Source organism: Balaenoptera borealis, assembly GCF_965194805.1.
Source record: "Balaenoptera borealis genome assembly, chromosome: 2".
Classification (NCBI taxonomy): Eukaryota; Metazoa; Chordata; class Mammalia; order Artiodactyla; family Balaenopteridae; genus Balaenoptera; species Balaenoptera borealis.
This window is the reverse complement of record NC_138867.1, coordinates 14915914-14943015: the sequence shown is the minus strand read 5'-3', so window position 1 is coordinate 14943015 and position 27102 is coordinate 14915914. Positions and strand designations below refer to the sequence as shown.

Below are 27102 nucleotides of genomic sequence, written 5' to 3'. Positions count from 1 at the left end.
ATATGTAAAATAACTTCTATGACAATTATAATACCTTTGTTTTATTAGAATGACATGATTAAAAATAAAAATGCTATTATTCCTCAGATATATATTGTTTTCTTTTTCTTATTTCTGATGAGTGCTTAGGGTGCTGAGAAATTTAAAGACACAATAAGAGACTAAATCAACATATACTTTTTCCTTTCTAATAGGACTCCCTGCATTCCTTAATGGCAACGCTAAGCTCCTCTAATCCTTTCTTTGTTCGCTGTATCAAGCCAAACATGCAGAAGGTAAGATTTACGACAGTTCTAGACTGACACTGTCTTATTTAAGGACACCGCCTCCTGGTGTGGTTACTCAGAGATTTGGTTTCTCCAAAGTCCTTTCATTATAGATGGTTGGAAATGTATATGACATTATTATAATATAACATTCACTGGAAAAAATCCCTTTGTCTTTTGGGCCTATTTGTCTGCTTTTGAATGATGCCATTATGCTTTAGAGAAATCTGGTTTAAAAGAAAACATTGTGAAGCCTTTGCATTTTTTTTTTAATCATTGGTTTGAAATTCTTGGGCAAGCTCCAGAATGTGATATACCTTTTTTGGAAGAAATGGTTGGTGTGTTTTTTGTTGTGGTAGAGTTCTTTTTCATTTTATTTTCTTTTGCTTTATTGTTAAACATGACAGTGTCTGTATTCTAAGTAGTAATAATGGATTTTAAGGACTTTTACTCGTTGGTTGTAACTAATTAGCAAGACTCCTGTTGTCGGAAGTTTTTGTGTCTAGGCTCTTGGTTTTAGCTTTTTAATGCCATATCCCGATCAGAAACAATGTGAGTTTTATACAGAGAATCTATCTGAACAAAAAGATTTAGTATTAGGTGAATGCAGCTGTTGAGTCTAATGCTAAATGGGCAACTTGCCATAAAGTGCTGTTAAAAAACTGAAATTATTTTGATTTGGCAAACATCTGCTCTTAGTTACCCCTGTAAAGAAAGGAAAGCCCCCAACAAAATAATAATGTCAAGGGCCTCTCATGTGGGAGAACTAGATGCTATCCTCATAAGGATTAAGATAAGGAATCTGACCTGAACTGTTTCCCATGAGACTTGTGTTATGTTCCATAATGCCGCTGTCAATAACTTTGCTGATGCTAAATCTTATTTTTATTTTGTTTACCAGTTACCTCTGACTTAATATTACAGTGATTCCTCACTTAGAGTTTAAGGGTTTTTTAATAAGAACCACAGTGTTGAATTCTGTCTTCTAGGAAGGCAAAACTCAATGAGGGGAGAATAATCTGTTTGGTTTATTACCTTACTCTGAGGTGTGATGGGGAGAGTTTGGCATTTGTGTGGCGTAAAGTAGCTGAGACTGGGGTTCTGTAGATCTGTGATGACTTAATGTGCATCGGTTCTGGCAGTTGACATAGTAACTCATCTTTTCGTTTTTCAAATTTATAGTAAAATGTTTTAGGTTATCACAAAAAACGGCAACTAACTTAACAATACATAGCTTTCTTTGACATAATGTTGGAAATTAATAGTTAAAACATAACCATGTACCATGTCAGCTGGCTTATATCCACCTGCTGTGCTTTATAAAACCCCAATGGGCAGGATCTACAAGATGATATAAATGGGCTTTGCGTTTTGGGTCTACATTCACAGGAGCTGTGTAACCTCTGCCAGTGTTTCTTTCTTCTTTTTACAACAGGGGTAATAATACCATAACTTAAAGATGCATGTTTTCCCGCAATTTAAGGTCTTGGGTATTGAGATGCATCTTACAGCTTTTTGGCGAACCATAGTTTAAGTGGGAACTCTTTTCTCTCTTCTTAGTGGTGCAGTAATTGTGCAGTTTTACAGCCATTGGCACCTTAGATTCAAAGAAATGGAGGGGACCTGCCAGTGCTTATTTATAAGGACAGAAATTTGAATTTTAAAATCTCAGTCCTCCATGTTTTTGTTTTCTTTCTTGGATGGCATGGACTTCGTTTTTCCTTTAAATCGTAATCACTTTTGAAATCAGGCCTGCTTGAAAACACATCAACAGCCAGAATGTTGAAGAAATTGCCTCTTTTTGATGTTTATTTTTCCTTGCTGGGACTTGGTTGTGCCTAATTGCTTTGGTGTTTGCATTTTAAAAAATGACCCAACCCAGTCTCTGGTTCCATTTCTGTTGGCTCACAGCCCTTTTCACCTCCTGACCGGTGGCAGGCACTGATTAATAACCTGCCAGGAGAAGGGCTGAAGAAGACTTTGAAAAACATCTCCGTGCCATTTTCAAGGCACCCAGCAGGTCAGACATGAGAACTGACTTGTCTGAGGCCTAAGATGTAGGTGTGGTATTAAGTGCGAAGGGGCTAATTAGACTATGGAAATAGTAAATTACAACTCGCTTAGCATTCATTTAGTTCCGTTGCAAATATTGGAGTGTTACTGGTGATGATATAAGAAATATATGTAAACAACCCTCATTTAGAGTTTCTTATGACATTTCTCTTGTCCAGAGAAATGCTTCTAGAAATCTCACAGGGAAAATCTTGCTTGCCTTTGCCCAGAGATGGGGAATGTGTATTTCCAGTCCTCACCTCATGCCCTCCTCAAGTCAGACGTTCATTACGGGGGCTTGAGAGGATGTATTCAGATGTACGTATATAGAGGTGTTTTGTACATCATTCAGGCATGTAGATCATGGATTTGGGCAGCTTCTAGAGGTTTCTTTTGGCAATTCTGTGACCCAAAAGGCGTAAGAACAATGGCTGTAAAGCCTGTGGCCTGGAGAACTGTGGCCTTAGAAAAAGTGGCGTAGCGGCTTGGTGCTTTTAGGAGCCTGTGCAGTACATCCAAGGCTCCCGTGGTGGCCTGGCCAGTGTGTGCTCACGGCCCCGTGGGCCCCAGGCCTGTGGTACAAGCTGCCTCCTCTCCTTGGCAAGTGTGTGAGGCTCAGGATGGGCACTTGGGCCCCAAGCATCTAGAAATCCTTTTGTGGGAATATTATGGGTTTTCGTTATTTGGGATTTTTATGTTTTGCTTTGAAAAGCTGGTGTAAGCAGGGAGAACATAACTGACATGCTGGAACGATTATGTCAATTCAACTATTATAGTATGTGGACTTTTTTCTTTTTGTGAACAATTTGTAGCTAATCCTGAGCGTTGCAAAGACGGCACTTCACTAGTGTTGCTGAGAAGTCCTCCTGGCGCTAAGTGATGAAGAAAGTAAAGGCATACCTCTTGGCAGGGGCTGGTCTGCAGCCAGTTCTTTGCCTCAGATGGCACTGAAGGATGCACTCCTCCCCTCAGCTTAGAATTTTCAGTTTACAAAGGGCAGACTTCTCCATCAGACGGGTTTTAGTGGGTGACGTGGCCTCATAGCTTTTTTCTGTTGTGGTTTGCTTTAGGCAATAGTGTTTCTGGCCAGAAGTGCCCAAACCAACCCCAGGAGATTTCTGTATCGAAGAAAACCTGCTTTGCCTCCTCAGAATTTCTCCCCAAGGGTGTCCCGTGATCTCTGCCTTCTCTCCCTACCTGGTGCAAATAACTTCTAGTCAGAGAAGTCTGTTATTAACATTCCTTAGAAAAACCCTGCGGAGGTGCAGGACAGAATTAAAGAAGGGGACAGACCAATAGCTATCAGGAGAACCGTCCGGGCGTGAGAACTGGTTGTCTGCACTTCCCAGCCCTGAGTGCGAGGCGGGGCCCACTTGCTGCAGGAGCGGAGCGGGGCTGTCGCGTGGAGCGCGCCCGGCTGGCTCTCCTCTCTCTTATTCTGTGGGTTGGACGTGAGAAGCTCTCGGGTTCTAGGGAGAAGCATCCTCAACTCCTGCAGGGTCATCTTTGAGCTTTTTTTCTTTTTAAATAAATTTATTTATTTATTTATTTTTGGCTGCGTTGGGTCTTCGCTGCTGCGCGTGGGCTTTCTCTAGTTGCGGCGAGCGGGGGCTACTCTGTTGTGGTGTGCGGGCTTCTCATTGCGGTGGCTTCTCTTGTTGCAGAGCACGGGCTCTAGGCGCACGGGCTTCAGTAGTTGTGGCATGCGGGCTTCAGTAGTTGTGGCTCGCGAGCTCTAGAGCACAGGCTCAGTAGTTGTGGCGCACGGGCTTAGTTGCTCTGCGGCATGTGGGATCTTCCCGGACCAGGGCTCGAACCCGTGTCCCCTGCATTGGCAGGCGGATTCTTAACCAGTGAGCCACCAGGGAAGTCCCCATCTTTGAGCTTTAACCCAGCATAAGCGTATCCTCAAAGATTCTGTCAAGTCTTCTCCAAAAAGGCAGGATATGGGTCCCCTGGGTGGCCCTGACCCTGGGAGCTGCTGGGGGAAGGCTTCTAGCAGAGGTGGCTGCATGGGGTCAGGTTTATCTAGGGGAAGAGTGAAGAAGAGGGGTGTCCATGCCGAGGGGAGACCGGAGACCAGGCCTGCCAGGAGGGAAGCCGTGCAGTCTGTGAGCCAGACTGCAGTCGTATTTGCCGGAAAATGAAACATCAAGCAGGAGAATGAAGCTGGAGACACAGGACTGGCCCGGCTGTGGGCGTCTTGTCTTAAAGCACTGTCTCCAGGCCCCGAGACATGAGGACGTGTGGACCGTGTCACGCCGAAGTCGTCTTTAAGAGACTTCAGGGGAGGCCAGTGCTTTCCTCTGAAGTGACTCCTGCTGACCTGTGTCCCGCTCTTTCATGGGGCCGCTGCTGACACCAGACTAGGTCCCTCTTTTAGACGACACTCAGGACCACACATGAAGTGAGAACGCTGCGCTGGCATTAGGGAAACACGAGCCTTTTGTTTCCAGAGGCATCATGATTTGATTAATGGCTTCATGAATCGAGCACATTTAATCCTGGGGACTCATATTTTGTGTGAACCAGGTGCTGCCTGCCATTTTTTTCCCTAGTTGGTTTTGGTTTTTTTTTAAACAGAGGCCAAACATTTCTTTAAATAATTCTGATGATATTGTAGCATATTTCCTACCTTGAATTTTTTTGTCCAGTTTTATTCTTCCTAGATGTTTTTCGCTCTCATTTTATTCATCTTATTTCTCTTGAGCCTTACTGAAACTTTATTCCAGTGACCCTTTACATTTCTTTTTAGGCTTTGGTGTCTCTACGTCAGTGCTATTTTCTGTATAAGGTATTCCACAAATACGGAAGACCTTGACCAAGTACAGCTTTGCAGGGCCTGCCTCTTCCATCTTTGTGCCCCGCTGTGTAGCTCAGCCAGCATCCAGACTGTCATATGTGCTCAGTAAACGTTGAATCAAATTGCTCATAAAAGGACACCATGGAGTTGCTCATGGTGTGTGAGTACTTGACTTTGCCAGAGATGAAGACTTAACGCACTATCTTGAATCCTTACTGCTATGCGTTCCATTTTGGTTTGTTTAATTGTTTTTAGATCATCTTCGATTTGTATAGTTGGAAGTTACCCTAGGGATACACCACTAGGTCAGTATTAGAGTGATGTCCTTACTGTGATCCAGTCTTTCTATGTTAATGTGTTATCTCTCCCTCTCCCAGCTGGCCCCCTTCTCAGACATGGCGCCCCCCGGCCCCCTGCCAAACCTCCAGGGTTTGGAGCCCTTTTGGAACAGCCGAGCACAGCACTGGAGACTCATTCACAAACACTTTGAGTTGGGCTTGGTGATTCATACTCAGGCAGTCAGATCTCTAAGTGGGATCCCCCTCGGGAATGTGTTCCCTGGGCATGATTGGGTGTGCAAATCTGCCAGATAACAAGGGTTTAACCTAGAAGGTTAAACACTGGATTTTAGCATTTTGATTGAACTTTCTGGAATTGTACATCGTTCAGTCCAAACATCTATAACTATACTGAATCGAAGACTCCCATGGTTGTAAAGGGCACCATTATTTATACATCCCTGTGGCAGCAGAAGCTCTACCTAGTTAACCAGGGCATGATGCTGTCTTATCTCCAGGCGCTTGCTTTTTAATTTGCAAGAACGAAGTGGAGGTCATTCGTCCACCGGAAATCCTTGCGTCACTGATAACACAGTTACACCTTGTCACCCTGTTTCCAGGCCTTTCTGCAGATAAAATAGCTTTCTGTTTCCCCGATGACTCTAGAGAGGAGCATTTAGACTACATTTAAAGGACAGCTGGACTCAGTGCAAGTACTTCCAATAGTGCCTGTGATTTTCAAAGACATTGAAAAGCTGTGATGAAATCCACGCACATCCGTGTGTGGAATCACGGCATGATGGTCAGCAAGTCACAGACACATTCAGGCAATTTGAGAGGGGAACATATTTGCGTTAAGAATTGATGAAATATGGTCGGTTTATCCCCTTTCAATGAGACGCAAAAGGATCAGCCTCCCTCTTCCTAAATAATTCCCAGGAACAGAGAACTTACTCTTTCTTACACCTAAAGGCACCCTGTCGTCTTTTTTAAAGCTCTTACTATTTATGGGAAAGGTTGTACTTGTACTGAATGAAATCTGCATTTCCGCATCTTCCGTTCACTGGTTTTCATCAGTGCATAGGTGGCCCTGCTCCACTCCCGGCTGAGACATGGGGTGCAAGGTGCCCTGGGTCTAGTGAGCTCTGATACACAGAGGCCCCGCCCATGTGGGCAGGCTGTTGCTCAGGTGCAGGGCCCCTGAAGCATTGGGATGAAATCGAAATAGATCAAAGGTATGTGACTGGTTATCTGTCGAGCCTGTTGTCACTGAGCAGTTGTGTGGCTTTGGGATTGTTTCCTTTTCTCCAAAGTGTGTAAAGTAATGGTGCCTGCTTAGGGGAGCAGCTGTAGGTATTAAATGAGGTAACGGGGACGTGAAACAGCTACACTGAACTGTATGAAGCAGTCCATACTTGCGTTACGTGTTTGGGTTGGAAAATATGCTCACTTCATCCTCACAAGGTTAACCCCCAGTTTAAGCTGAATCAAGGAAAAGCTAAGACTATTGCCAGACCTTTTCCTTTTTGAGTTTAGTTTTAAATCTCCTACCCTTGGCAGATTGTTGTAACTAGCTGCTGCTTTTTGTTTTTCTTTTTCTTTTTTTAATTTCCTTTAGTCTTTGACATGGTTATGGGATGAACATTTTGATTTCATTTTTTTAAAAAAACGAATAGACCTTCTTTTTTAGAATATTTTAAAATTTACAGAAAATTTGAGCATAGAGTACAGAGAGTTCCTGTATCACTCTCGCCTCCGACACACACACACAGACACACACACACACACACTTTCCCCTATTATTCACATCTTGCGTTAGTGTGGTACATTTGTTATCATTAGTGAACCAGTATTGATCTATTATTATTAAAATCCAAAGTTATAACATTAAAGTTCACCGTGTCGTATGATTGAGTTTTGACAAATGATACCATTGTGATGTGTCAAAGTGCTAAATGTTCATCATCTATTCACAACACAGTGAACGTTTTTTTCAAGTAAAATTTTATGAGAATAGGATAGTTTCTGATTGCCTGGCCAAAGGGTGAAGATTGAGAGTGAAGTTTCTATGGCACACAATCTGAATGACACTGCTTTATAGAGAAGAGACTGATGAAAAAATGGAGGAGGAGAGAGAGCATGGGAGAACCGGGAAGGGAGGATGTTTTAGAACTATCTGGATTGTCAGACCCTCAATCCTCCCTACATTCACTTAGTCTTAACAGCCTCTGGAGATGATTCCCCTTCCTCTGCATCCTTACTGGAAAATGCCCACTTGGCATTCAGTAACCTTCCATAATTCTTCCTGGCTTTCTGATTGCCACTCCTGTTGCCTCTTCTCCTGTAACTGGAGCACTCTTCGCCAGCATCTTTGACTTTTGAGAACATCACCTACCCACAACCTAAAAAAAAAGCAGCTCTACCTTTCCAGGAAATTTTAGTAGAGGAAGCATTAAAGCTACCATTCTTCTCCCTAAACAAAACAATCCCGCTAAACCCCTCAGTGGTCACTTGAATCCTGTTTACCAAGTTGTCATGGCAACTATTCAGGAGCGCTATGCAAAGACCAGGATAAATAGCCAGAAATGAATCTGGGCTCAAGGGAGGGGTGTTGTTCTCAGGGTGGACTTTCCAAGATCACAACTACATGCTTGGTTTTGTCCTGGGGCGTTTTTCCTTTTTAATGTTAGTCATCTTTGAAAATTCAGAGTCTTTGGACCTTCAAATGACTTTGCATGTTTGTTGGTGCATGCAAGGTGATTCGTTTGCTCCGACGGTCAAAAGTATCTTCGGCAGTTGTTATCCCGCCAGCCTCACCAGGCTGGACTTCTTTCAGAAGAATCAGGAATTAAGCAAGCAGAGCCCAAGACACCACATAAAAGACTGGGAACAGCAGTGAGCTGAAGAAAGCCCGTTTTTGTGTCTGTCGGCTCAGATGCTTGTAGCCCGGACTGCTAAAGATGCAGCCATTTACAGTGGACAAAAGCTGAAGGGGGCAAAAGAAACCCAAGGTAGGGGTTTTTCTCTTATTTGCACTGCTTAAAAGTTTCACAGTGATTGCAGTACTGTAGACTTTTGTAGAGGAGTTTTTTAAGCCTGAGGAAAACAGGTTTTTGCCGTCTCTCTGAGTACCAGAAGTGTTTAGTTTCTAAACAAATGGGTAAGTGCTGATTTTGATTGCATGTACAAGTTTGAACTACTAATGCTTTGTAAAAACAAAAGACATAACCTCTTGGATAAGGCATTGATAATGCAATATATTTTTTGGTATGGAATTCATCTTTTATAGGAAAAATCATTTTTAATATTAGGTTGCACCGGGAAATGGTGAGTGGTCGTTTCTTTTGTTTGAATTTGTTATGTCAAAGAATTTCCCTTTAAAAAATTATATGCTACAGTTTTGCAGCTTTTTCTTGCCCTGTGCTTTATACCAGCCTTTAAAGAAATCTGCACAAGAATCGGCATCTTTATAAGTTGTATTATAAACTGTTTGATACACAAGTATGGAACTGGGAAAAGTTACAGGAATTGAATGGTGATTTGTTTAATATCATGTGCTTGTTTCACACAAGCATAAACTTGCCGATATTTTGCAATCTGCCTGGGAGAAACCTGATGAGACACATTTTGCTGAGATCCTCTTGTTCCCCAGAGGAGAACTCCCTAAAGAAAGAACATAATAAAGAGCGTCTGAAATGCTAATCTCTGCTTCTACTGCCACTTGAATGTGTTCAGCTGATTTCTATTCAGTTGCTAAAAGTGCCCTTTAAGGGAATAAGTGTTTTAAATGTGAAGGTGGTCTTTCATATTAAATTGAGTTACATTTAAAAGAAAAGAATAATAATGTGGCTGGCTGCCACTTAGCCAAATCTGCTTTCCCCGAAATAGATTTCTAGTGCCAAGTGAAAACCGAATGTTAGAACATTTTATTTTTACCATCAGTTTTTGCAATCTTAAGGGTAATTAATCTGACGTAAAATTAATAACCATCATAAGAGAAAGACGAAGTGTAAGTCACCTTCAAGAAAGTGCCACATATTTCTGACTCTTTCATCGTGTTGTACTTCTGGGTTTTCTCACCTGTATTTCTGTGCTTAAACATATAGATCCCCAGCTCCAGAATCCTATTGTTGTTTGCAGTGGGGGAATACACCCACTCTCAGATGAGTAATATTTCACTCTCTCTGACGAGCACCATGGCATGGTGAAGGGTACGTTTGCGAAGGCACCCCAGACTGCCCTGCTTGCTGCCCACCTGGGAGGTGCCATCTGCCAAGATGGGTGAATATTTCCCCTGCACCCACTGTGAAGGGTAGCCACACCACCTCCCTGCAGCCCTCTGGCTGTACATTTTTTGGCTCAGCTTGATGAACTTCTAGAATAGCATCCAGTCAGAACAGCAGCCCAATCCAACATTTGAGCCATTCCCAGTCCCAGACCACCTATTATCAATCATAGGCAAACTGCGATTGTGTGTGTGTGTGTGTGAGTGTGTGTGTTTTCTAGCCTAAGTGGCTCCGTATTAATGTTTTCGCCGGCAGCCCCCTTAATGTGAGATTTCTGTTTGTGACTTTGCTGTAAAACTCACCACTGCCCACCCAGCATCTGTATGAAGGATCGACTCTGAAAGCTGCGTTTCCCCTCAATGACTGGAGCGAAGGGTCCGGGTTTTGGAGACCAGAGAATGGGTACTGGGGGAAGATTGCAGTGTGGTGCTTGGGCTCAGAGTCTGAACGTCCCTGGCTTTTCTCAGACTTGGAGAAAGCTCTCTGCCTTCACCCGCTCCTCAGCATTTCCCTGTGTTGGCCTTTGACCCTGGGGAGTTCCCCTGTTCCTTCCTCAGGCCAGCTCTTTCCCTAATACTCAAAAATACTACTACAGTGAACAGTGACTATTCAGTAAACATCATTACAATAGTTACTAGGTTTTGCCTGCATCCCTCCCCAGTATAAAAGCAATACTTATTGATTATAAAAGATTCGGAAAATATGCAAAATACAAAGAAAAAAACCTCTTTAATTTACAGTTACCTATAATTTTACTACCAAGAGACAATCCTGCTTACATTTTATTGTATATATACCTTTTCCTTTAAATTGGGATCATAGTCTACCTCAATTATGTAACTTACTTTTTTTTAATCAATATTTTTTATTGAAGTATAGTTGATTTACAGTGTTGTGTTCATTTCTGCTGTACAGCAAAGTGATTCAGTTATACACATATATATATTCTTTTTCATATTCTTTTCCATTATGGTTTATCACAGGATATTGAATATAGTTCTCTGTGCTATACAGTAGGACCTTGTTGTTTATGCATTCTATATATAAAAGCTTACATCTGCTAACCCCAACTTCCCACTCCACCCCTCCCCGAACCCCCTCCCCGTTGGCAAACACCACCAGTCTGTTCTCTGTGTCTGTGATTCTGTTTCTGTTTCATAGAAAGGTTCATTTGTGTCATATTTTAGATACCACATATAAGTGATATGGTATTTGTCTTTCTCTTTATGCTTTACTTCACTTAGTATGATAATCTCTAGTTGCATCCATGTTGCTGCAAATGGCATTAGTTTGTTCTTTTTTATGGCTGAGTAGTATTCCATTGTATATATACACTGCATCTTCTTTATTCATTCATCTGTCAATGGACATTTAAGTTGTTCCTGTGTCTTAGCTATTGTGAATAGTGCTGCTATGAACGTAGGGGTGCGTGTATCTTTTTGAATTATAGTGTTGTCTGAATATATGCCCAGGAGCGGAATTGCTGGATCATATGGTAATTCTGTTTTTATTAACTTTTTTATTAATATATCTTAAAGTATTCCTGTGTTTTTTTTCATGACTGTATACACTTGTCAGTGGCTGTGCTTTAAGTCAAATTTCTATTATTGGATTATTTCCTTTATTTCTTATTGTAAACAGTGCTGCTTACTGTATTATTCATGTGTGTAAATATTTGTGCTCATTTAAGGCTGTTTCCTTAAGGTAAATTCTCAGAAGTTTATTTGCTAAAATCAGAGTATGCACATTGTTATGACTTTGATGTGTACATACACACATGGACAGCTTGCCCTTCATTAAGGCCAGCAACAGGAAAAGTTTTTGCTATGTGTAACAATGGATTCAGAGCCTTACTATATGAAGAGCCCTCACAAATCAATAAGAAAATAACAAATATTTTAGTAGAAAAATGGGTAAAACACATGAACAAGAAATTTGCAAAAGGTGTGATACAAATGAAAAATAACCTGACAACGTTAATAGTATAATCAAAGAAATAAAACCTGAAATAGTGAGATAGCCTTGCCAATGTGAAGATTGGATGAGTTTTTGGTTTTCCGTTTTCAGTAACATGTTGCAGGGTCTGTGACTATTTGAGGAAACTCCCATTCATGTACTTTGCCACTGGGAGTTTAAATTGTTGCAGCCTTTCTGAAGGACAGTCTCGTCCTGTCTTCCTGATTTAACTTTTCTTGCCTCCCCTGGGACCATAGTCCATCAGTTTTTCTCTCTTGGGCTGTAAAGGGTTCCTTCTCCCAGGATCCCATCTCCTTGCTGATACTTTCATTGTATTTATTTATGTAAAAGAAAGGGGAGGTGGGAGTGAATAGGAACTTGACCGGGTTCCCCCTAGAGCAGTCTTCTTTTCACTGCTGAGCATTTCTAAAAAGAGGCCGTGCCCGTTTTCTTATTTCTGAGGCTATGCCATCCAAGCTGCCTCTGCCTCTGTCCTGCTGAAAGCTTCCAGGTAGACTTTTTCTCTGCCCTGCCCTCCTAATCTCCACCTCCCGCCCCCAGGGCTGTGGCATCACCAGCCATCTCCTCCTTCCTGGCACTTCTCTGACCAAGCCTCCTCCCCCCTCCCTTTCCCCACCCCCTCCCTCTCTTGACTGGTTCCCTGGGTGTAGGCCTGGCCTCGGGTGCTGCCCTCACCTCCTCACCTGTGCTGTTCCCAAAGAAACGCTCACTTCTCTCCTTCTCCTCTCAGCCCAGGTGAGTACCTTTCTGCTGTGTTTTCCCAGCCTGAAACCCTCCTCTAAGCTTTGGCCTCATAGCCCAGCTTTGTAACCTACTTTTTTCCTGGGTCTGTGCTTGGCCAGCACTTCAAACTGAAATGTGTCCATAATTAAATTTCACATCCTTTTCCTTCCATCTCCTTGTTTAACCTTTTTTAAATGTATCGGGTTAGGGCAGAGTGTCTCAACCTTGGCACTGTTGACATTTTGGACAGGACAGTTCTTTGCTGAGGGGCACTGTCCTGTGCATTATAGGACGTATAGCAACAGCCCTGCCTTCTCCCCATAGATGCCAGTCCCACCCCACTCCCCCCCCACCCCCGCCAAGTGTTTATAGACACCTCCAGATGTCCCCCAGAGGGCGAAATTGCCCCTGGTTGGAAGTCACTGGGTTAAGGTGTCAACGCTGATTATTTCTTGGGTTTATCCTTATTTTTCCGTTGCTCTTGGTAAAAAAATGGCATCTACAACTTAATTTTTATTATAGCACTTGTTACGGCTTTGAACCTTGTTTTAACTGATGAATATACGGTGAAAATAATATCCTTTAACATTTTTCACAGGTATTGAATCATTAAATGAAAACATATATTACTGTTTTTTTTCCTAGTAAGTAGTAGTAGAAAATTTAAAATTTGGGGGGGCGGGGGTGGAGTGCCCTGGATATCAGCATATCCTGCAGGATTACGTAATCGCTCTGTGCTCTCCACTTTCTCAGATGAATGGATGTCCTAGTTTCAGCCACTGTGAAAGGGTAAAACAGCTCATTAAAGTGTGCCAGATGCTTCCTTTGCCAGTATTTCACTAAAAAGGGAATACTGTTTAGCTTTAAGAATTCTGCGATAGACTCAAAAAGTTTGCCATTACGAAATGAAAGTGTCCCTGTTAAAAATGTGTGAAAATTTCACCAGTGAAGGAATGTTTTAGATACTATTTAACGCTTTTTTCAAAAGTCTCTTTAGATGCACGAAAATGAAGTTTGAACATGCACAGTAAGTTTGAGTTACTGAGATTTCAGTCTCTGAGCTTTAGGCACAGGACAAGGGTTTGCATATGAAGTCTTTCAGGTATCCCTTGATGTTGTTTTCAGTGGGACAGTTTAAATAAGGTTGTTACATATATAAGTAGCAGAAGGTTTAAATAAGGTTGTTACACTATGTAAGTAGAGGACTGAGGCCAATTTTGCTGAGCTGGAAAAACAAACCCCACCAGATGATTTGAGCCACATGTAAAGAATCTTGAATATGTTGATTGCAGCTTGAGAAATGGCAGAAGGGAAATCAGCCTGACTTGACTTCTTTTCTTTTTTTTCTCTTTTCCTTTTTCTTTTGTTTTGGTATTAACTCTGAAAAGTTGGCCTCTGTATTTGATTCAGTGCCTTCATTACATCAATTCCAATAAAGCTTGGACTGTTCAGTTTACATTGAACCGTGGGTACACACAGTGGCAGCCCTGAGAGCCATTTGGTCGGAGGCACCTTGCAAATTAGGGAAATGAGGTCCTGTGTGGAGGTGGAAGGGCAGGTCGGACCCGGTGGTGGTGTCACGTGATTCGGATTTCCCGGGTTCAGACACAACCTGTTAGTGCTGGGGCCTGGTATCAAAGGTGCAAAAAGGTACAAAAAACTGCAAATCTCTGTGGAACTGACCATCTCTTGGACCAGCCATTGTCTATAGCCTCATTGCATCAGCAGATGGGCCACTTCTGCTCAGGAACGCCTGCTGTGTCTGGAGCTGTGCTCTGGGCATTTCCTGGTTTACACAAACTTGGAGCTCTGCCAGTGTTGACAGAGTTAAAGCCTTTCCCTTCTCGTGATCGATTAAAAAAAAAAATTAACTACAATACAATTGCCACTTGTTCTGCATTACTCACCTTGCCTGCTCAGAGCACATCCACTCTCCCTGTTACAACATGTTGGTATAAAGTATTTAAACGATTGAGAAAGCAGTTTGGGACTATTCGAAGGGCCTTTAGCAACTGGCTTGGGTACTCAGGCTTTTCTGTTCTTGGTTCTGCTTTGGTAAACTAGCCTAAAACCCGGACTGCACTCTGTTGGAGACTGTAAACTGCCAAGGATGCAGAGCCGAGAGAGGGTGTAGGGAGAGACGAATAGACCTCGCTGACGTGTAGGGATAGATGAAGCAACACTCTTTGGTTGAATATTAACTGTATTCAGGGGTTGGGTGGAAAAATATAGGAAGAAATGAACTGATGAATAGGTCATGTCTAAATCATTTCCGTTTCAGTTAATAAATCACGGACTGGCCTCGGATCATAGTTGACGATGCCAAAACATTGATGGGGGAGAAAGGTGGAGACAGACCCAGGAGGACTTTTGAGAGCATTCACCAGCGTACAATGTATCATAGTAGTGTTTCTAAACAACACTGATCGCACCTGGCCTGGTCCCATGGTTTTGTGGCCTAAAGCACAGAATTTAACCTCTAATGCGGACCTAATCCCAACCAGCCCAGTGACTCTGTAGCAGTCATTTAACCTGGGCTTGTTTTTCTACATATTCCAAAGCTAATGGCATAAGGTTTCATAGTTCTCAAAGGACAAGTTGATTGTTGTATTGCTGTTTGTTAGCGAATAAGGCAATCTGTCCTTCAGACACTATAGAGTAAACAGATTGATAAAACAGGTTAATCTTTCACCATTTCTGGATTAAAATGATGAGCGAAGATGCGTCAGGAGGCTGCGTATCGTGGTGGACTGAGTGAAGTCTTACAGGAAATGCTGGACTCGCTGTCATTCGCCGGCCACGTGACATTGGTCTAGCAACTCAAGTTTGCTTATTGACGGAGTGAGGACAGAAGTCACCCATTTTTAGCGTGGTTACAAGGTTAACTGTGATCATGTCTGTAAAGCTTCTAGCTCAGACTCTGGCACACACTGGCCACTGATGGTCGCGGTGGCTGATAAATAATAATGAACATATTTGTCGCTCTGGAAAGAGGCAGCGTATGTGCGTTGGTGTGGCCCTTCCATTAGGGGCCGTGACTGTGACGGTCCCGACATAAAGAGGCGTTCGTTTCTTCTTGAACTTATTCACCACTTACTGACTCAGCACCACATCCTCCAATAGAATTTATGAAGCATATGCATCCATTTGGGGGTAGATGTGTTTAAAAACAAATTCATGGAAAAAGTATTATCAGAACCCTGAAAAGTATGCTTTAAATCTAAGAATGGGAAACATGGTAAGGGTTAATAAGTAAATTGGATTACTGAAGGATGTGCAGGAAATAATGTTATTCTAAAGACGGATGAGGAGAAAGAGTGTATTATTGTCATATGTATGTTTTCTGTTTCCTGTGTCTTCCTTGGATTTTTCATTGGGTCCTTTCCCCAAGTAGAAGGCCAAGAGGGGCATCCAGATTTAAGTATCTTGAGTCACATGATTCAGAAGCCTATGGTCTGGCTCTGCAGTGCTGGGACTCCAGCATGAACCAGTCCTGTCCAGGCCCCAGGGATGGGAATAACCTGGCCTTTGGGCATCGCCTGACCTCCCGTTTCCTAGCAACTTCCAACTGCTCAGCGGAATATTTTGTGGCGTTCCTAATTTATACTTAACAGATATTGGCTGTGTCTAAGGCTGGCTAATTTCCCATTATTGACTTGCAGACAACCACTTTAATACATGAATAAGCAAGAGAAAGGACTCCTAGGAAGCTGCGCTCCCCATGTCCCCTTCTCACCAGGCCCTCATTTTCCTTTGGGAAAGTAGAATTTACCAAGGACATGCCAATACGATGCCACTTCTCTCAGAGAAGACCGCGTGGAACACTTTTCAAGTAAAGTTCTCCATTTGATTTTTTTTCTGATAGCCCAGCCTGTATTGATGAATATTTATAAATCAGCTACATCCATTATCAAAGAGGTGGCTCTTTCCTTAGTGAATTCTTTTAAGCAAACGTAGACTGGTAGCTTCTGCTCAGTTTCTTCCTGTATAAATGGGGTGGTGAGATGGGGTGATTTCTCAAACTCCTTCCAGCTCTCAACTAACATGAATCTGGTGAAATCATATTTTTTCTAATATTTGACATTTCTGGGTTTAGGCTCAGATTTTTCCGAGGTGCTATTTTTATTTTCCTACTTTTTATGACAGTTCAAACTCTTTGGTCCCAATATGGCTTTTTATTTATTTGCCTCTAAAAACCATTGTTTTTCTCTGCATCCTAAGTTTTTAAAAAGAACAGTTTTTTTTTTTGGAACTAAGTATGGTGAATGACCTCTGGTTTCCAGTGGATCAGAAGTTTTTTTGTCTCGGAAGTTCAAATACCTTCAAGCAAGAAACCTTACAAGTATGTGCTTCTGATTATTATCTGTACGCTGAGTTATGCTACCATGATGGCATGTCTTAGTACCTACTGATGTAGCATTGTAAAAGTAATAACTCTGGCCGAGTATTACAGCTCTCAGTTTGACACGTTTTCCTGGACGTTGGTGAATGTCTGGCTACTGGACACCATCCTCTCTCTCTTTCCTCCTCATCCCCTGCTGTACACTTTCTTCCTTAGCATCCGTATCACATCGACATGACCTTGGTGATTGTATAAACGACTGGGTAAGCTTCACAGCTATTTTAGCGTTTTCATGACTGATTTGAGCCTCCTTGCCAACATCTACGAAGAGCGACAGCTGCCTCCCTAATTTGTATTTCTCAGCATGGTTTTTCACAGCGAGTCTGAATAAAAGGAGACTGTGACCTGTTCAGTATGGTGGATGGAGAAGTAGAAATAGAACAGCAGTGAATAGAGAGAGACTCAAGTCTAGTTTAGCAAGATAAAAAGGGTTTAATTACATTCCTTAGAGAAAATGGCAACAGATTATACCCAAGAGGGAGGCTGCCCTGTGAGGATGTCCAGATGGGGTTTATGCTAAGGTTTGGACCTTCTGTTGGCTTTACCACGGTTTGTGGTCTGATTTAGGACAAATGTTTAGTCCTTCCCTCCCTCCCCACTTTGTCTCTGTGTTTTTCTGAGGTTATCTTTCAACACATATTAACTGACTCTCAGGATGATCCTTTTTTTTTTTTAAATCTTGATCTACGAACCCCTAATTTTACATGTATGTGACCTATTCAGAATTTAAATTTGCCCTCCAACCTGCCATCTCATCCGTCCATTATTTTTACTCCCTCCTTGAGTGAACATGTTGCTTTTCTTCACGTAGACCTCAGTCCCTTAGTTTCTCTTGATCGTGAACCTGCATTGGGATTTCATTATCTTCTTGCCTCCGTTGGATTCATTGGTGGGCACACATATTTTAAAGAGTGCTCAAACCATCATCACAGGTCCAGCTTCGAATGATCACAAGGTGAGCCCGGACACAAAACAGCGTCCCAGGTCTGGGAGGAGGCGTGAGCCATTTGGTGATGAACTTGGGGCGTCTGTAAGGTGCCGTGGCTCGCTGACCTCGCCTCCCTCCAGGTGGACGGCCTCATCTTGGGTGACGCTCTTGTCCCCTCTTTCTCCGATTCCACGGTTTGCTGGACACTCTTGAGAAAAGCGTTCCCGCAGCTTCTAGGGCACGTTTGCGCCAGCCTCGGAGGAGGAGACCTCCCTGCTCTCGCCTCCCTCCCTCGAAGCCTTCCCACACCCCTAGCGTGATGTCAGCCTTCCCACTCCTGCCCATGACCTCACCTCGCGAACCAGCCGGGGCGCTGAGGACATCTGTTCTTAGGCAGCTCGCCCGCCCTCCTCCTCCTCCTCCGCAGCGTCCACCCTCCCCCACTTTGTCAGGTCTTCGCTGCACTTTGAGAACCACCTTCCTGACACCACCCTGTCCCAGGCCTCCTGCCTATTTGGCTGCTTCCAGTGAGGCCACCACCTAGCGGTTCTCACCGTGGCCATGGAACCTGGGTCCATGCATTCTGTCTTCCCTGACCTAGATCTGAACTGGACCACAACCCTGGGATGTCTGTCTGGCTTTGACATAACACACCAGCTCACGTCGCCACTGCTGACCTCTGCTCCGTTGCTCATTTGCCTTCGGAGTGTTTTTGCGGCTGACGGTATTAACCACTATAGAGTATCAAGCCATACTTCAGCCTCGCGTTTTCACCATGGATCTTGATCTCTCTGGAGTCTAAGCCTGTTCCTCGCTGGCGTCCCCTCCTTCCTAGGGGTGATCCTTCCCTTCCTCCACAGGACCTCGTCCATCTACCAAGAGACCACACAGGTGTGTCACACACACACACACAATACCCTTGATGTCCCTTTGGGCAGACCCCAACTCTTCAGTGACAAGACACAAAATAACTTGGCCAGCAGTGACCTACACAGCATACAAATACATAAGGATCACATTTTAGAAGAAGCATTTGTTTAGAGGCTTCACAATATTACGGCTTCACAGCGCTGCATCTGCAATTCCCTTGGTCCTTCCACAAGGTTGCAAAATGGCTGCCATAGTGGCAACCATCACATCCTCACAGAACATCCTTATTCAGTTCTTTCAACAGATAGTTTTTGAGGATCTGTTGTACTCTTGGGATGCATCTCTGAATAAAGCAAACAAAGGCTTTGGCCTCTTGGAGTAAACATTACCTCTGAAAGGAATCAGGGCTGGCCCAGAAGGAGTGGCTCTCCTTTTATTAGGAAGAAGACAAAAAAAAAATCTCAGTAGATTTGCCTCACATCTCCCTGGTCCTGGCTTCTCTGCTTGGTTCTAGGGCCAGCCTGGGGCCTGTGGCTGAGCCTCACTCCACAGGAAGTTAGAGTGAATATCTGGCAAAGGTGAATGGGTTTGCAGAGTTGACTTAGAATGATCTCATTCCCAGGACAGCTGCCCTGAGTACAGTGGGAGTTCCATTAACAAGGGAGGCTTCATGGGCCCCACTGGAGAGTAAAACTTGAGATGAGGAGTGGAGGGGATGAAGCTGGAAATGCTTTCCGCAAATGTTTGGATTTTATCTTGTGTACAGTTCCGAGAACTTTTTTAACAGAGATGTGATATCAGATTTTCTGAATAGGCACTTTATGCTTGTAACAGTTTTGAGAAAGGATTTAGATAAGTACACTTTCCTTATCTGTTGAGCCTGATTTGATGTTAAACAATAGAAAGGGGAATAAGTCTAGTACTTCATGCAAACTTGATAATAGTGTAATAACGGCAGGTTTGTGTACACATGATTATCAAGAAATTTCTTAGCATTACCCAGAATTGACATTGGTACCTCCTAAAGCAGCACCTCTCGAATTATATATAGCAAGAGAGAACTTCTCTTTATTCTTGCCAATTCGTTGTGGACTAGTGCCTTTTTTTTTTTTTAATACCACACCACGTGGCATGCAGGATCTCAGTTCCCCACCAGGGATCAAACCCGCGCCCCCTGCCGTAGAAGTGCGGCATCCCAACCACTGGACCGCCAGGGAAGTCCGGACTGGTACTTTTGAAAAATAGAACAAAAATGATGTGGCCGTGTCATCTTGCTGTAGAAGTTCTTAAATGCTTACTCTCACTTTCGGTGTCCATCTCCTCATGGCCTGGCACCTGTCACAGGCCACACTTGGAGTCATGCCCACCTGGTTTTCCTACAAGAAGGAAGAGCCCAGAATCTAGACAGAGGTCCCAGTGCCTGCCCGTCACGTGACCTTGGGCACGGCACACAAGTTGTATCCGATGCACTTCCTCCATGCATGTGGTGGAATAATCTTCCTGGCTTGCCCGCTTGCCTTAATAGGGTTCTTTCAGATTCAATTAAGGTAACGAAAATCCTTTGTACAGAGTCACCCATATTTAAATAATAGATACCATTGTTTGCTGCTCCGCGAGTTTAATTTAGGAAGGAAACCATCTCTTCTTTTCCGTGGTGAGAATCAAACGCCAGCTCCACTGTTGGCGATGCAGGGGGTCTCATTTTTGCAGGAACTCACTGCTTTCTGTCTTCCCCACGTGAGTGGCAGAGGGCACCCGGGGGCCTCATCCCTGTGAGGGGTCTGAGGCACAGGCACGAAGACCGGGAACTTCCTGCAGCGTTTGCTGGGAATTCATGGCCCAGAGCGAGGCAGAGCGGGGGTGTCTGCCTGCTTCCCTTGCATTTAGGGGAGGAGAGGAAACCCAGCAGCGAGCAGTATTCGACATGCACAGCCAGCGGGAGGAAGGGCGGTCAGAGCAGCAGGTGCAGGGCCGGTTGTTAAAGGCAGGAAACCGGAAAGGCGTAAGAATGGAAGAAAGAAGCCATGGAGGAGGCCTGTATTCTTGTAACTCAAGGAAGCGCTCGACCAAATGTTAATACGTGTGGTTTTCAGGACATTTATGCGGTTTGGAAACAAGTTTGTGACGTGGGCACAATGGCAGCTAAGATTCAAAAGAGGAAGTGTCCCACGGACCCACTTAAGGTGCTCGGGCCAAACACTGGGAGCTGTTAGGCATATAGCCTTTGTAAGCATTTACTTGCCAAGTTTGGGGGAGAAAAGATCACAATGTCTTTGTCCCCATTCTGGCCTGTTCAGTCTAACTTTGTTACAACTTCCCCCAGTGGTGCTCTGTTTTTTGGGTGCTGAAGATGCTGGGTTCAATGACTTGTTAAAAATAAAACAAATTTGATGCCCTGGGAATATTCCGGAGTGACTTTGGAAACGAAATGTAAATTCATTAGGAAAATGAAATTAACATTCTGTTTGAGAGTCGTGTTGATATTTCATACTTTATTTGAAGCTAATGGAAATTCTTCGTGTCTCATTTCTTTGTTTAGAGACATTGGCCTCACGAAAACTCTTCATGAGGCCTCCTCTTGTGTTTCACATTATTTGTGTGAGTGTTGGTTTTCACCTTTGAACGATGGGTAATGTTTTCAATGAGAAGAAGTATGTGTTACTTGTCTCTCTTTAAGCCATGTATTAAAATAGTCTGACAGTTCATTTATGTCAAAGATGCTCTGAGTTTCAAACAAATGCAAGTAGAATATAGTATCAAGCTGTCCAAGTCCTTATAGAGGAGAGGTTCAGCCTCATTTATTAGAGCAGCACTAATAAATAGAAGTAAAATGTGTCATGTATGTAATTAAAATTTTTCCAATAGCCACACTTAAAAGAAATTTTTGTGAAATTAGTCTTTAGCCCAACAAATCCGGAATGTTATTTCAACATGTAATAAATTTCAAAATTATTGACATATTTTTTATTTTATTTCCATATTGATTTCTCGAAATCTGGTGTGTAATTACCTTTGGAACACAGTTCAGTGTGTACTATTTTGAGTGCGCCATTTCCCTGGCTTTCATTCTCCAGCTCAGGTTGGCAAACTTCTTCTGTAATTGACAAGATGGGAAATATTTTAGGCTTTGCCACTGTCATGTGGAAGCAGTTACAATGCATGGCTGTATTCCAATAAAACTTTATTTACAAAACAGATGGCAGCCCAGATGTGGCTCCAAGGCTGTTCTTTGCCAGCCCCGACTCTAACTGAATGTATTGTCTCATTTGTGTTTTAATCCTCAGAAGTTGATTTCTGTTTTGGCTTAAAAGTCTGCTACCAAGATAGCTATTGTGATGAATTTCATTCAGGAATATTTAGGGCAAACGTATCAGGAAACAAACTCCATTGTTAAACAATGAATACTCTGGAGCTACAGGAACTTCCCACCCCGCCTCCCGAACTTGCACCTTGCGGAGGAGCAGTGTAGCTAGTGGTTTTCATGCAGGCTTGACCCTCACTCTCCCCTGGCTCTGTCTCAGGGGAGCTTCGTGACCCTGGATAAGTTAATTAACGTCTCTGTGCCTCAGGTTACGCATGAGTAAAACGGGAATAAGGATGATCGCCACCTCAGAGTTGCCAAAGTTAAAGAAAAGCTAGCATTACAAAGTGAGCGTGCTGCGTGGCACTTAGTGCTTGGTACATGTGAGCCTTCGTTCTTACTGCTGCCATGACTGCTGCTGCCACTAGTCTGTTACTACTACTAGTAGTTCTGCTGCTACTAGTCTGTTACTACTACTAGTAGTTCTGCTGCTACTACCACCACCACCTTAGAGATTCGTAAATACAGTCTAATCCGAGCACCAGAACAGAAGCACGTCGACCACCCACAGACGCTCATAGCATCTACCCACACAGGGTCTCTTTGGACTTGAACTTGTGGATAAGTAGAGGAGTTACAGCATTCTAGGGAAGCTCTGGCAGAAGCTGCAGAGATTCTGATGTTGGAAGAAGTGGGTACCCGTTGCTCCTCTGTCTTGGTAACTGCTGTGTGATGTGGCTCAGATCACTCATTCTTTGGACCTGTTTAATGCAGATGTTGATAGCCACCCTGCCCACCTCACAGGGCGGCAGAGGTGAACACATGACATCTGGTCTATACAGTGCTGAGCAAATGTCAGCTAATAGCATTTCCCAAATGGCTGCCTCTCCTCACCTTATATCACAAATTTAATTTGATCATCATGGACTGATTTAACTCATAGGGTGGCTGTAAGGGTTACGAGAGATCCATGTAGAGCGGAAATGGGTCACTGTTCCATGAATAGGTAGCTGCTGTTTTTATTAAAGACACAACTTTTTATCATAACCCATCCCTTTAGGTTTCTATCCACCATTTGGACTAGAAATACTATTAAATGACCTTGTTATGTAGTGTGACAGATAAACTCCCCAAATTCCATGGTCTGACATGCTGGAACATAATAGAAAATTGGCAGAATTAAATTGCAGGTTATTCTTCTCGTCAGTCATTAGTTTCTGACTGATTAAAATGTCAAACTGATGTCGACACAGTATAAACAGGGAGTCCGCAGTGTCATCCTTTCATAGAACAAGAGCCTGTCTCACATATAAGGCATCTCAGTAATCCCCTTTTCCTTAGAGGTAGAGGTTGGGCGGAGATGGAGGAGGTTAGAAAGCTTCACGCTGGGGTGATCACCTTCCTATTCTGTGGGGGGCTCCTAACCGTTGGCACCAGAGGTACAGGACTGCATTCACCATGAAACAAAGGGGGTCCGGGATGGAGCCAGGGATGGAAGTGTTGACAGGAAATTTTCTGGTGTGGGGACTCCAGGGTTCCACTTTATTTCCTTTCATTCAGTAGAAGCTGAATAGAAAACAGCAAAGGGTAGAACCAACCTAAATGTCCCTCCATAGGGAGCTGATTAGACACATTCTGGTAATGACATAGTGTGCTGCTGTGAAAAAACACGGGAGATCTGTATGTCCTCACAGGGAATTCTCCAGGATGATCTTAGGCAAACAGAGCAAAACGTCAAACATGTCTTTGCTTTTTTTTTTTTAAATGAAGCTTGTATTTATTTGTATGTGCATGCATGCATCTGAGCAAAACGTCAAACATGTCTTTGCTTTTTTTCCCAAACATGTCTTTGCTTTTTTTTTTTTTAAATGAAGCTTGCATTTATTTGTTTGTATGTGCATGCATGCATCTGTATACATGCACACACAATCCTACATTTATACATGCATAGAATACGTCTGGAAGAAAACACAGGAAACTGGCAAGGGTGGTTTTCTCCAGGAGAGCTGTGGGTTTATCATTACATATATTCTCTATATTTTTGATTTAAAAAAAAAAAACACCTTTGCATGCATTATTCTTTCATTTAATGATAAGGGAGGAAACAAGGCTTTACTTGTTATCTCCCAATGTCTTTTACATCTGTCCCCATTAAATACTATGCTGAAAAGTGCCTTCAGTACATCTTGACCTGAACTCTTTCCCATAGAAACACATTCCAGTTGTGTCATATAAACAACTGAAAAAATAGGTGTGTATTGAGCTGTGTTTTCGGCTTGTTCTCTAGAAACACATTTTGAGGACTGCTTGGACCTTGTGACTGGCATGCTTTAGAGTTGGGGTTAAGCCAGCGTTAGAGTTGGGTTTTTCTGCTGCTGTTTTCATGAAAGTAAATCAACTCTAGTTGGGTAGAATTAGTTTCGTTAAGGTTTTCTTCCACCATCCATCTACTTAATTGTTCCATTCCAGTGTAAACATATAGCGGTATCAGTATCGTGACTCCTTTTGCCTCTAAGTCTTAGACTGAATAGACTCCATGTCCAAAGCTACTTTAGTTGCAGGTTTTCCCCCCCCAGTCTTTCCCGTGATGTTGTTTCATACATTTGTAATACATTTAGATTCTTTTGTGACAAGCTGAGTTATTTCCTGGGATGATCCCCCAGGGTTCATTCTTTTGCTGTAAAGTTCTGCAGATTTTGACAAATGTATCAGGTCACATACCCACCGTTATGGTATCATATGGAATAGTTTCACCAACCTAGAATTTCCCCCTTCTTTATCTATTCAGCCCTCCCCCAGGTCCTGGCAACCACTCATTTTTCTACCATCTCTATAGCTTTGCCTTATTCAGAGCATCATGCAACTGGAATCACATACATACACTTAGCACTATGTATATAAGGTTCCTCTCTGTCTTTTGAGGGCTTGACAGCTTTAAAAAAAAAAAAAAATCTGAATAATATTCAGTTGAATGAATGTACCCCAGTTTCTTTTCCATTCACTTACTGAAGGACATGATGATTGCTTCCAGCTTTTGATGGTTATGAATAAAGCTGTTATAAACATTCATGTGTATGTTTTTGTGTGAATATAAGTGTTCAACTCAGTTGGGTAAATACAGTCAGCCCTCCTGATCCAAGGGTTTCACATCCGGGAATTCAACCATGTTCAGATCAAAAATATTCAGGAGAATAAATTCCAGAAAGTTCCAAAAAGAAAAACATGAATTTGCCACATGCTGGCAACTATTTACATAGCAGTTACATTTTATTTATATAGCTATCTAGGTAGCATTTACATTGTATTAGGTATTATAAGTAACCTAGAGATGAAGTATACAGGAGGATGTGCATAGGTTATATGCAAATACTACACCATTTAATATAAGGGACTTGAACATATGTGGATTTTGGTATCCATGGAGGGTGGGGTCCTGGATCCCATCCCCTGTAGGTACGGAGGAATGGCTGTACCTAGGAGTGTGATTGCTGGATTATATGTTAAGACTATGTCTAGCTTTGTAAGAAACTGTGTCTTCCAAATTGGCTGCATCATTTTGCATTCAGCCAGCTGTGAGTTAAGGTTCCTGTTGTTCCACATCCTTGTCAGCACTCGGGGTTAATCAGTTTTCTGGATTTTACCATTCTAATAGGTGTGTAGTGGCATGTCATTGTTTTCATTTGCAGTTTCCTGAGATACCTGATGTTGAGTGTGTTTCCATATGCTTCTTAGTCATCCCTATAGATTCTTTGATGGTGTCTCTGATCAGATCTTCTGCCTTTTTTAAAAATTGGGTTGTTTTTTCGTATTGTCAACTTGTAAGTGTTCTTTGTGTATTTTGATTACAGTCTTTTTCAGCTGTGTATTTTTCAAACATTTTCCCAGTGTATTGCTTGTCTTTTCATTGTCTTAACAGTGTCTTTCACAGAGAAGTTAATTTTAATGAAATCTAACTTACCAGTTTTTCCTTTCATGTACTGTGCTTTTGATATTGTTTCTAAGTTATCACCAAACAAGTACATTGAAACAGCTGTAAACAGGACCACCCTTACATTTATGCAATACAGTAGGATAAGTGGGTACCTATCTGAGGTGTCGAGTCCAGTGGTCAACAGTTTAGTGAGAAATTCATAAGATTCAGCTCCTGCCCAAAGGAATTTATACTCTTATGAGGGTTCACATGGATATGTCTAATGGATATAAAAAAAATTGTGAGAAATAGATTCACAGACATAGAAAATAAACTTATGGTTACTAAAGGGGAAAAGGGAGGGGGATGAATTAGGAGTTTGGGATTAGCAGATAGACATTATTATATATAAAATAAATGACGAGGACCTACTGTATAACATAGAGAACTATATATTCAGTGTCTAGTAATAACCTATAATAGAAAAGAATCTGAAAAAGAAATATATATGTAAATATATATATATAAAACTGAAGTACTTCGCTATACACCTGAAACTAACACAACAGTGTAAATCAACTATACTTCAATTTAAAAAAAAAAAGTGACACGAGGAACAGCATGGTCAAGGTCACAGATGGCACCAGTTGGATACATCCAGAACAATTTTATTAAGGAGGGAGTATTTGAGAAACCCCTAAAAGATCCATGAAACTCAACAGTTAGAGACAACGGGAGGACATTTCAGGTGGAGAAGTTGGCTTCATCCGAGATAAGACAGGAAGTGAAGGTTTTAGTCAGAAAACAGCTAGAGTTATCTCTAATTTGACTAAAACGTGGAGGGTGTGTGTGGGTGTATTGACTGGAGAGGTAGAGTGGAGCTTACTGGGGGGGCCTCCAATGTGAAATTGAAGTCCTTGTCTTAATTTGAGGTGCGCTGTAAATTCATGAACAGGGAGGGGGTATAATGGGGCTAAGGCTATGCCTTAGGAAGGTTTCATGTACGCATGTGTATATTATTTATGTTCAAAGTTTTCTTCCCATTAAGTAGTTGGGGTTTGCATGGATCTGAGGTGAGGACCACAGTTTCCACCTATAACAGAGCTTGAAGTTCCTTGCTTTGAAACGGTGCTCGTCTGGGAAGGGTGCGGTTTGAAGGCTGTACTGGGTGAGTGAGAAATTTCCATGCTCTGTAATCTGACCCCCTAGGCTTTAACCAGTCACGTAACCATGATGCTTCCCCTTCCTCGCCTGGGAGGGGGATGGAGTTGCCTCTTTTCTCAAAACGTGGAACTTAGCACGTGGC

General features: G+C 42.6%; 1 protein-coding gene across 1 annotated transcript in view; it reads left to right on the top strand.

Annotated features, from left to right (window-relative positions):
* Positions 1-27102, top strand: part of MYO10 (myosin X) — a 213683-nt gene that overhangs the window by 141545 nt on the left and 45036 nt on the right. The window contains 1 exon segment of the mRNA XM_082380348.1: positions 195-275. Within this exon segment, the coding sequence (XP_082236474.1) occupies positions 195-275 (81 nt within the window).